This window comes from Fragaria vesca, linkage group LG2 (genome assembly GCF_000184155.1).
Source record: "Fragaria vesca subsp. vesca linkage group LG2, FraVesHawaii_1.0, whole genome shotgun sequence".
NCBI classification, from domain to species: domain Eukaryota; kingdom Viridiplantae; phylum Streptophyta; class Magnoliopsida; order Rosales; family Rosaceae; genus Fragaria; species Fragaria vesca.
In genome coordinates this window covers 23,507,748-23,518,748 of record NC_020492.1, presented here as the reverse complement: position 1 = coordinate 23,518,748, position 11,001 = coordinate 23,507,748, and the positions used below count along the sequence as shown (strand labels likewise).

The following is an 11,001-nucleotide window of genomic DNA, read 5'->3' as shown; positions in this document are numbered from 1 at the left end:
CCAATACAAGGTTGTTAATTGAGGATGGATCAGATACACCTGGCTTGGTATCTCTGTGAAACACAGAGATGTAAATAGCTCAGTTTGTTCAGCTTCGATCATCTGGGGAAATAGTCATCACTTCCATCTCAATTACCAAAATCCAAAGCCCAAAGAAAAATCAAAAAACCTCCACAAAAAAACGAAAAGAAAAAAAGAAATTGTAATTTGAGAGCTTGGGTCAGATAACAAATTTTCAGCATCCATAAATCAGACAGGGATAACTGTTAATAAAATTGTCTCATCATCCCCATAAAGAATTTGTACAAGAACACATTTAAAAGACAAAATCTTAAACAAGGAACAAAAAAAAGAAAATGCAGAGAGCCTCAGACCGTCCTAGTTCATGATAATTTGTTTCAACATAGATACACAAATTTGGTGCTTCTGCTAAAATTCATAGTCATCACCGGCAAATCATAAGAAATTATAAGAGAAAAGCAAACAAGGAGAGGCATCAGATCTTCCTATCAAACGTAAGAATGAATCACATGCCCGAATCGAAATCCGGGCACTCATCACTAGAAAGTGTTCATCCATTGGCCTCTATGCATAAGTTGAAAACTATGATGAGAAAAGAGAGATGAGATGCTAAAACTGCCTGAGTTGGTAACCTGGCCGGAGTGAGCGGCGAGGAGGAGAAACTAGGGTTTTACAGCTGCTGCTCTAGTCGACCTGTTTGGCCTCTTTTTATAGAGTTTGTATGAAGAGGGTTTAGGGTTCGGGGTTTTTGATTGGACGGCTGAGATTTGTGATTTATTTTAGTGATGGGCTTCAGCGAATAGTCCGTTTGTCTGATGGGCCTGACGATCCAAATATGCGATGAACTACAACCTATATTTGTGTTTTATATCATTTTCATATGAAACGTTTCAACGAAGGTTTCTGTGGTGTAGTGGTTATCACGTTTGCTTTACACGCAAAAGGTCTCCGGTTCGATCCCGGGCAGGAACATTATTTTTTAACATTTTAACTTCATCTACTTTAACTGCACCTACATCGCAATATCTAAAGTGAATGTTAAAATGAAGAATTGGTTTGCTTTATGCAAACCATCGACTTTTGTGAGTTACGCTAAAAAAACACACAATATCGATAATTTAATACTAGATCAATTAATAATTTCTTTGTTGGCTCAAAATTATTAAATGACAGTTGATACTTCTTAATTCTTATACAACCCGACATAAGTAATCTATGCTAAATTAGTATCTCGATTAAATAATTTCTTTGTTGGCTCAAAATTATTAAATGACAGCGATTTAATCGTTGGTTGTTAAGTATGAGAAGTAATAAATAATCTTATTCTTTGCCATATTGTTCCTCATCCTATCAAAGTTCTTATTGTTGTTAGTTCTAATTTTCGAAAATAACATCTTTTGGAAAACAAGTTTGAGCCACAAAACCAAAAATATCAATCTATATCAAACTGTTTGCTCACTTATAATCGACACACAACCATCAAGGAACATAACATGAGTTTTAAGTGATTTAGCTATTAGTGCAATCTTCAAATTACCTATTGGTGAACTCGAGGGTGTCGAAGACAACAACACATAAGTAAAGACGACCCAAAGCTGAGTGCCCGATACAAGAATATTATTAGCATATATCACGAGCCAACGTTATATTCATTATATTAATGGTTAATAAAGCTAGAAGTCGGATTCTATATAATTTATACTCTGATCCATTTTCAGTTTAAACAAATAACACCTTACCAAAAAAAAGAACAAAATACATGTATGTAGACAATTTAGAAACATAAAAGGAAAACAGAATTCAATGTAATATACATGTATGTAAACATAATCCAAAGGAAAGAAATCAATCACTAATCAATACCTTTTCATATATATTATTTTTGTTGTAGAATCTTCTCCCCAATATATTAATACAAATCCTTTGTCAACACTTGTCCAGATTGCAAGCCGGTGATACTGGGGAAGAAAACGACCTGAAGAAAGCCACCGCGTATTTTGCAATTATTTTTCACGGAGCCTCGCCTTGTCTCAACCCCTTCTACTATGCTTTTACTGTCCTCCCTGCCAGCATTGTATTTGTAGTCAACAACTACTATATTTTTATGCCAAACCACCGTGAAATCACCGCCTTTGACACTATTCTGGTTATCCGTTCATTGACCTCCCACTCCCCCCCCTTTGGATTATATACCCCTTCTCTCCCTAACCCTAAATCTATCTTACCCTGATTCTGATTCCTCCCGGATTTGTTTGTTTTTTCGATTTCGGGCTTTTCGTCATTTACAGTAGTACTATGGTGGTTTGATTTGGTTGAGCTCAGCTAGCTAGCTAATGGAGGGGAGTGATGAGACGAGTAGTGGTAAGCAAAGACCTAATTCTCCATTCGGGTCCTCACCGCCTGCTTCTTTTGCGAGGCCAAATCATCATTTAGATATTCCCAATTTCAATTCAGCTCAGGTAGGTTTACCCATGCGTCAATTGTCGCCGGCGCCGAGCCCGGAGACGACTTCCAAGAGACTCGGCATCCCTCCTTCGCATCCCAACAACCCCATGAGGCCTCAACCGCCTTCTTGGAGTTTGAGCCCATCAGGCGGTTCAGCTCATTCAAGGTCGTTGTCTCAGCCCGCGTTTTTCTCGCTTGACAGTCTGCCCCCTTTGAGCCCTTTGACTTCTTACCGCGAGCCCACGGCTTCTTCGCTCTCGGACCCGAATTCCGCGGATGTGAACATGGAGGAGTCTGTGGTGAACTCTCATGCTCAGTCCATGAGGTCTCCGGTGACCGACGGCAATCCGTTTTGGGCCGGCGACGGGCTGCCTCCGAGGAGGGGGCACAGGAGGTCTAATAGCGATGTGCCGTTGGGATTCTCGGCTGTGATTCAGTCCTCGCCGCAGTTGATTCCGATTGGGCGCAGGGCTAGCTTTGATGGGAAGGAGGCTGCGAAGCCGGTGCAGCTGGTGAGGCAAGGTTCGAGTGGGGATAACAATGGTGAGTTGATGGGGGATAGGAAATCAGGTGGGGAAGTTGTGGATGATTTGTTTAGTGCTTATATGAATTTGGAGAATATTGATAGAATGAACTCGCCGGGTGGTGAGGACAAGGATTTGGATAGTAGGGCGAGTGGCTCGAAGAATGGGGGCGAGAGTAGTGATAATGAGGTGGAGAGTGGGGTGAATGGGAAGTGGTCGAGTTCTGGTTTTTCGAGTGAGAAGAAGGAAGGGGGGAAGAGGGCTGCTGGTGGAGATGCAGGGCGAACTGTCCGACATTGTAGGAGTGTTTCAATGGACAGTTATATGGATAATTTGAATTTCGATGATGAACTGATGAAGCCTCTGCCTCTGGGAAGTCAGGTGGGTCAGCTGTCACCTAGCACTTCGGTGGATGGGAACTCGGCTAAGTTCAGCATGGAGTTTGGAAGTGGCGAGTTCAATGCAATTGAGCTGAAAAAGATAATGGAGAGTGAAAAGCTTTCTGAGATAGCTGTATCAGACCCCAAACGTGCAAAGAGGTATTGTGTTCTTTTCAGTTGTTTATGATCCTATTGGCGACGAATGCATTTTTGGGTGAATTTATCATATCTGATTTGTGTTTCCAGGATTTTAGCTAACCGTCAGTCAGCTGCTCGTTCCAAGGAGAGGAAGATGCGATACATTGTAGAATTGGAACACAAGGTGCAAACCCTGCAGACTGAGGCAACGACTTTATCTGCCCAGGTCACTAAGTTGCAGGTTAGTAATAGGGTTTTTCAGATGCTAGAGTATACCTCTTCACTTTTGTGAATTTAATGTTCATTTTATGGTACTGACTCTATTTATGTATTCTTGGGCAGAGGGACTCTATGGGTTTTACAAGTGAGAACAATGAGCTGAAATTCCGACTTCAAGCCATGGAGCAACAAGCACAACTTAAAGATGGTACTTACTTTGAGCTCTTTAGTTGTATGTTGAAAACAATAACGATTATCTCTGCCATATGATTACAATGTCTTTGATGATTTCACATGAATGATGCCAACTGTGTGAAGTTCAGAATTCATATTGACCTACATTCTGAATCATATTTCTAGGTTGGTTGCATGTAGTGCTAGATTTGGCTAAAGAGAGGTTCCTTTGTGCTTACCCCTAGCTTTAATGATGATGCTTGAAAAGTGAAAAACCATTAAACTTTAGAGTTTACCTAACAATGGCTGTACATAATTAACTAATTGAGAACTCTTCTTGTTGTATCTTTACATACAAAATTTACCCTGTCCAAGCCTTTCTATGATTTTTACCCTCATGTTATGATGGTTCACTTCCTTCATCATAGATACTACCGGTTCAGGAAAACCTATTCAATCAGTGAGTTTTAGCATTTACACTGTGCTGCTGTATGTTGTAGAGAAAAATTGCTGCTGGAACCCATCTGTCTGTTTCTTTTCATTATTTCAACATGTACTGATTTGAATTAATTGAGTAGGCTTTTGGTCCCCAACTGATGAACTTAAAGTCTTCATACCCAGTAGACTAGGACTAGGACTTCACTGACTAGGACTTTTTTTGGCCCAATAGAAAGAGAAAAAAAGACTGTAGAAACTTCTATACTCTTTCAAAACAAGTAGGAGAACAAAAATAGATAATCCATATACCAAGATAGTCTCTGAGAATTCTAAATAAAGATGATGCATTTGCATGCTAATGTTCGCCCATTCTTACCGTGAATTTTCTAGGATAGTAAGAGCGATTTCCTCTTTAGACATTAATGAATACTTTAAGATAGTAAGTCAATGGAAGTCTTCTCTTTATTTGATATATTCTAATCCTGTAGGCATAAAGTCGATGTGTTTATAGTAAAATGGTGTCAAATGATTTGAAGGGATTGACCTTGATCGACACTTCCAGGCCAAAAGAACAGACATTGATCCCCTCCCTCCTGTTTCTAAAACATTGGCTTTTCAGTCATATTTTACTCCGTCGTTTTCTTTTTGTTTAGTTGCCCATATGTAAAAATCTGTGGAGCAAGATTAATAACTGCGTCCGCGTTATCAATATTTATACGAATATGTGCTGTCAAATATCCTGGCACATGCGGAGATCAATCCCGTATCCTTGCTAAAGAATATGTGGATTAACTCTATCTGTTTCTTTTGGTCTTGGTGTTGCAGCTTTAAATGAGGCCTTGACAGGAGAAGTCCAGCGCCTAAGAATTTCTGCTGCAGAGCTTGGAGGAGAAGGCAACCTTTCAAACCGCATGTCCCAGCAGCTTTCAATTAATCAACAAATGCTCCAACTACAGCAACTCAACCTCTACCAGATGCACCAACAGCCACAACAGCAAAGTCAACAACAGATGATGCAGCAGCCACAACAAAACAGACCACCTTCCCATCAGCAGAATGGCAGTGCTTCAAAGCATGAATCAATGCAATAGCGGGGTTCTCAGATGTTGGCTTGTGTTGCGAATGTTAATGATGGCCAAATTCCTTTCTAATATCAATAGTACAAGTCTATATAATTATCTAAATTTATTGACATATATTTATGTATTATAATTAAATTTACTTGAAAGGTAAGAACATTTTTTGGTTTATTGGGTTGATTGTTGTATTGAAAGGTTTAGAAGGGAAAACATCAAGCCATGGAGAAGTGTCAAGTAGATTTTGTTTCGAGATTTCCCATCGACTGTTAGATTGTATCCAAATCATGACCTCGCGTACTCTTTTTTTTCTTCTATCCGACTGTTAACCATGTGATGTGTTACTAATTTATTAACGTAATCGGGATCAAGATTTTTTTTGTTTTGGTAAGCAAATGGAAGTATCTTTACCCTATTTGGGCATATCACTTTCTATTATTCGTTAATTTTTGCTTTACCAAATCCTGACAAGCTCGCAGGGAACACTCATCAAAGTCTTTATCAAAGCAAAAAGAGAAAATACCTGGACTATAATTGACAAAAATCTAAGAAAAGGCAGAATGAGAATATCAGAGGAAATTAAAGATTTATCTACATGGCGCTTTTAGCTTTATATTAAAAATCGGTCCCTGTTCTCGTGAAACCCAACCAATTCGTCCTTATAATATTTCATTTCTCCCACTTGAATTTTAGGGTTTCCATTCTTCTCTCTCTCTCTCTCTTTCATCTTCATCGTTTCCGTCCAGACTCCCAAACCCTAAATTCCCTCCCCCATCGATCTCTCCTCAAACTAGCCGTTACCGTTTCCCTCCATTTCCCGCCAATCTTCCCAACCGTTCATTGGGCTCCGCTTTTTGAAAACTAGCCGTTAGATCCGCCGCTCCGGTTGTCTGTGAGTTGAGTTTGACCCGCCGGAGTTTGACCTGCAATGTCTGCGGTCGAGGCGGAGAAGAAGGTCGAGGAAGCTGAGAAATCGGGAGAGATTTTGTTCTGCGGCGGTACTTCTTGGGATATCGTTGGTCGCCGCAAAGGCGCCGTCGAGGGTAATTTGGTCTCTCCGACTCGCCTCCGGCCTCTCGTCGGCATTAATATCCGGTACATCGCCTCCGGCTGCGGTAACTAATTCTCTCAACTGGGTGTGATTTGGTTGGGTTTGATTTCGGATTTGGAAAATGATGATGTGTTGATTTTGGTTTGAATGTTTGATTTTAGCTTCGTGTCATTGTGTGGCATTGGATGTGGAAGGGCGGTGCTATACCTGGGGACGAAATGAGGCATGATTGAATTTTGATTTGTTGATGAATGTAGTCGGATTTCTCGATTTTGTTGCTTATTTTTTTTTTTAGTGGTGTTTGTATTCATGAATGAGGTTATCGTTGTGCAGAAGGGGCAGCTGGGCCATGGAGATACGCTTCAGCGAGATAGGCCGACTGTAGTGTCTGAACTTTCAAAGTATGTTTCTGGTGAATTGAATTGGAATGACTGGTCCTGAGTTAGTTTTAAAGGTTATAGTGATGGAATGCTTTGATTGTACTGCCACATTGTGAATTGTGATTTCGTCATGGTTGAAGAAGTATCGAGTAATTCTTGAAATTGATGTGTAGGTACAAAATTGTTGGAGCTGGATCAGGGAGGAGTCATACAGTTGTGGTTACGGAGGATGGCCATTCTCTGGCCTTTGGCTGGAATAAGCACGGACAGCTGGGTTCTGGTTCAGTGAAAAATGGTTGGTTGTTCTTTGTAAAGTTGGTTTGATGAAGTCTTTGATCTTGCAACAAGAACCTGATGAGAAATTGTTTGCTACACTTGTTTTTTGTGGATGAATATATAATGTGTTGGGAGATGAACAACAGAGTGACCGTTATAACGGGATAAATGCTTGTACACGCCATTACTTTCATGGCTCTTTAGTGTACTTGACATAACCCTTTCAATCTTTGACAATTTATCTGTGTGAGACTAACATCCTTGGTGGTTACATGCTTCTTTTGTCTTGCGTAGAAATTGAGGCATCCCCTGTTCGCTGTCAAGTTTCTGATGTTAAAAAGGCTACCTGTGGCGGTGACTTCACTGTTTGGTTATCTTCAGTTGAAGGAGCCTCTATCCTGTATGGTGATGCACTTGAGTTTCTTAATATGTCAATTAATTGGTTGGTCTCAATCTAGTATGATTACTGGCTGAATCACAAACTTTATCTTGGTTTCCAGAACTGCAGGTCTTCCACAGTATGGGCAACTGGGCCATGGAACAGATAATGAGGTATTCTGAGTGATTATTGTGCTGTTGTGCTACTCAGAAATATATTCTATGCTTCGTATTATCTTGGGACAATGCTGCCTTTCGTGAATGTTCCCTGTTATTTATTTTCTTAAGTTTAATATGGCAAATTTATTTACTGCATATCCCTTCTCTGCTAGTGGTATTAATTTAACAGAGATAAATGTTGGATTTTCTTGCAGTATAACACTAAAGACAGCTCAGTGAGGCTTGCTTATGAAGCTCAACCACGCCCTAAAGCAATAGCTTCTCTAGCTGGGGAAACCATTGTGAAAGTCGCCTGTGGAACAAACCATACAGGTCATTATGATGCCTGCCCTATTGCTATTTGCTCCTCTGTGATTGTGTAATTATGTGTTCCCCGTTTAATTACTTAGTTCGTTTGTTATTACAGTGGCAGTGGATGCTAACGGCTATGTATATACGTAAGTATTTCTAAATGGCATGACCTTCCACTCCAAATTTGAAGCATTTTGCCAGTATCATTGATCTCTGACATGCAATTTCTATGTTCTTACTTTAGGTGGGGCTTCGGTGGTTATGGAAGGTTGGTACTTAATATTGCAGATTGCTATTCTGATGATAAGTGTTGTTAATACCATCATCACTATTAATTAAAAATCGGTGAATTGGATTATGCCTATATCATCACCTCTATGTAGTCATGTTTTTGCTCTCATCAGTCATATGATTCCTGAACTGGTTTTTATAGGCTTGGACATAGAGAGCAGAAGGATGAGTTTACTCCTCGTCGTGTTGATGTTTTCCAGAGGCAAAATATTCTGCCTCCTAATGCAGTGATATCAGCTGGCTCAATGAACTCGGCATGTACTGCAGGTACCCAATTACTGTTGTAAAAGTCTCTTCTACTCATAGGTTCTTGTTTGCTCAACAATGAAGCCTTATTATTCTGAGAATTTTCCATGGATCCGACACTTGGGATGAAATTATTTGTTCATACATGGTGATTAATTTTCTCTATTAAGTTCTCCACACTAGTATGTGATGAATCTTCTTTGTGTCAATTGCTTGCATCAGTTTGTTCCTATGTTAGTCATAGTTTTATTAGTGTCTTAGCTTACCCGAGGGGAAGCTTTTAACCATCAAGCATAGGTTTTTCACCTTGAATACTCGCATTTTACAAGGCCATGGCACCTTTACCTCATGTCTAACAGAAAATATCCTTCGTAGGAGCACCTTTTGGTGTACAATTCTTTAATTGATGATTTATCTTTTTTACAGGAATCAATCTCATTAACAGCTTTAAAGTATAACTCACACAATCTATCACCACTACAATATGGTTCTCATGTGTTGAGCATATAATATCTTTGTTTTCCAGGTGGAGGGCAGTTGTATATGTGGGGTAAAATTAAAAGCACAGGTGATGACTGGATGTATCCTAAACCACTCATGGATTTAAGGTTCCGCTCTGCTTCTTAGTTATTTTTAATAAGTAACGCTTTCCTGCTTGCTTTGGAAAAGTTTGTCTGTTTTTTTTTATTTTTATTGTTTTCTACTGTGGGTAAGGGGTGAACTATTCTGAATTCTAGAAGTTGTTTCTTGCTTGTGATACTGTTTCTAGTTCAGCCCCTCTTATCAGCTTAGCTTGGATTTTATTATTCACAAATTGATAATTTAAGATGTTCAATGCTTTGGTATAATTGCTGAGAAAATTTTCCTCATCTTTGTTGGCAGTGGTTGGAATTTGCGTTGCATGGATTCAGGTGGCATGCACCATTTCGTTGGTGCTGATTCTTCCTGCATAAGTTGGGGCCACGCTCAGTATGGAGAGCTGGGATATGGCCCCAATGGACAGAAGTAAGTGATCTCTCAATTTATGGTACTCTGTGTCATTTGATCACTTTTTACCTTCTTAACATGGGGTTTTTCCTTTGGCTTATTAGGTCTTCTGCAGTACCCAAAAAAGTAGACATTCTTGAGGGTATGCATGTTATTAGGTATGTATTTTTTTCCATGGTATCCTGTCTAGTGTCTACACACCTATTATGTCATACCATAAGCCTCAATTATACCTGCTGGTCATGCTGATGGAGGATTCTTCTCCCTAGTGTTGCATGTGGCCAGAACCATTCCATGGTCATTGTTGACAGGACAACTATTGGGGACCAACTTGATCAGGTAATCTTCTAGTCTCCACAAAAGTCTTATTAATTGAGGTCATTTGGTTATAGCAATGCTGCTGTCTAACATGTTCTTTTTGCAGCTTGATGTTTATGATGGCAAAGCTTCTGCTGAAGGTATGCTGATAATGCAGTTATTACTCAACCATGGGTGTCTTTAGTGGTATCTTTAGTATTCGTGGTATTTTGATGTCGTTGAAGAGTAGTAGAGTTTGTTGCTCTTGTTTGTGGAGTTCATTTTTGGATAAAAAGAGTTGGTTCAAACTCAAGGAATGAGTTTAACCTGGTTTCTAATTTTTTGCATTGCCCTTGGTGCAGGGAGTGAGGAACCACAGAATGAGGCTCCAGTTACTAAGCCAGCTCCTAAAAAGAGTGTTGCTAAGGCGTCTAGTAATTCCAAGAGGAAGAAGGCGAAAGAGTCTTCCGAGTCAGAAGATGAAGATGAGGATGAAGACGAAGACGAAGATGAAGATGGCAATGACAGTGAGGAGAGTGATGATGAACAGGTCAACGGCAAGAATTCTAGGCAACGTGGGAAGGCTTCTGGTAGAGGGCGAGGTAATGGGGCAAAACGTGGACGTGGCCGCCCTCCTTCAGCAAGTAAAAGCCCAAAGCCTGCAGCTGGGAAGACCGGTAAGAGGGGAAGGCCTCGCAAGTCATAAACTGCAATTTTTCCAGTCCCCAAATCGGAAAAATTTTGTTCTCTCAATGTAGAGAAGTGTACTCTATCACATTGTGGCTGCTCTATGTGCGCCCTTTTCAATTGTTTGCGTCTCATGTACTTTTCAATTGACGATTAAAAACACTGGACTACACTCCATTTTTTAAAATCCGGCTGAAGAGAAAGAATGCGAGTGTTAGCTTGTACCGAATTTTCAGTAAATTTATTCTCATTTTTAATGTTCCAATGAAATGCCGGTATCGATTTGACACCATAGAACACAGGGACCGGGAAGTGAATGGTTTGAGGCTCTTGAGCTTGATACATTCTGCTCTGGAATTTTCTGTGTAGGGGACCAGAAAGCACTCGTATTTGCTTCTGAAATCAAGGAAAGCTGTGACCAGGTTTAGCATCATTAACTTTCAACGTGAAACTGAATACTGTCCTCACCGTACTCCATTCTCCATACGAGCATGCTTTGTTGGAATCAGACTAAAGCCAGAC

The 11,001-nt window shown here is 40.1% G+C and overlaps 2 protein-coding genes and 1 non-coding gene across 3 annotated transcripts; all 3 read left to right on the top strand.

Annotated features, from left to right (window-relative positions):
- Positions 1-920: 920 nt before the first annotated feature.
- On the top strand, positions 921-993 carry TRNAV-UAC. Its single transcript has one exon. It is a non-coding gene; the product is annotated as a tRNA-Val (tRNA).
- Positions 994-2,102: 1,109 nt separating this feature from the next.
- LOC101292368 lies at positions 2,103-5,669 on the top strand. Its single transcript, XM_004291349.1, has 4 exons — positions 2,103-3,529; positions 3,617-3,749; positions 3,851-3,935; positions 5,165-5,669. The coding sequence occupies exons 1-4, from the start codon at positions 2,355-2,357 to the stop codon at positions 5,428-5,430; spliced, it is 1,659 nt and encodes a 552-aa protein (XP_004291397.1). The 5' UTR covers positions 2,103-2,354; the 3' UTR covers positions 5,431-5,669.
- Positions 5,670-6,115: 446 nt separating this feature from the next.
- On the top strand, positions 6,116-10,749 carry LOC101292082 (protein RCC2 homolog). The gene is made up of 16 exons (XM_004291348.1): positions 6,116-6,530; positions 6,628-6,689; positions 6,800-6,867; positions 7,020-7,141; positions 7,417-7,522; positions 7,623-7,674; positions 7,875-7,992; positions 8,087-8,117; positions 8,216-8,239; positions 8,405-8,529; positions 9,035-9,116; positions 9,391-9,513; positions 9,600-9,653; positions 9,765-9,834; positions 9,920-9,953; positions 10,155-10,749. The coding sequence occupies exons 1-16, from the start codon at positions 6,344-6,346 to the stop codon at positions 10,496-10,498; spliced, it is 1,602 nt and encodes a 533-aa protein (XP_004291396.1). The 5' UTR covers positions 6,116-6,343; the 3' UTR covers positions 10,499-10,749.
- The last annotated feature ends 252 nt before the right edge of the window (positions 10,750-11,001 follow it).

What these genes read in the sequence shown, in the direction of transcription:
- LOC101292368 (XM_004291349.1), top strand. Translation starts at nt 2,355, where the DNA reads ATGGAGGGGAGTGATGAGACGAGTAGTGGTAAGCAAAGACCTAATTCT. An exon ending in CCCAGGTCACTAAGTTGCAG is followed by an intron (nt 3,750 to 3,850) that starts GTTAGTAATAGG and finishes ATTCTTGGGCAG; the next exon opens with AGGGACTCTATGGGTTTTAC. An exon ending in ACAAGCACAACTTAAAGATG is followed by an intron (nt 3,936 to 5,164) that starts GTACTTACTTTG and finishes TTGGTGTTGCAG; the next exon opens with CTTTAAATGAGGCCTTGACA.
- LOC101292082 (XM_004291348.1), top strand. Translation starts at nt 6,344, where the DNA reads ATGTCTGCGGTCGAGGCGGAGAAGAAGGTCGAGGAAGCTGAGAAATCG. An exon ending in GTAGTGTCTGAACTTTCAAA is followed by an intron (nt 6,868 to 7,019) that starts GTATGTTTCTGG and finishes ATTGATGTGTAG; the next exon opens with GTACAAAATTGTTGGAGCTG. An exon ending in GAGGGTATGCATGTTATTAG is followed by an intron (nt 9,654 to 9,764) that starts GTATGTATTTTT and finishes TCTTCTCCCTAG; the next exon opens with TGTTGCATGTGGCCAGAACC.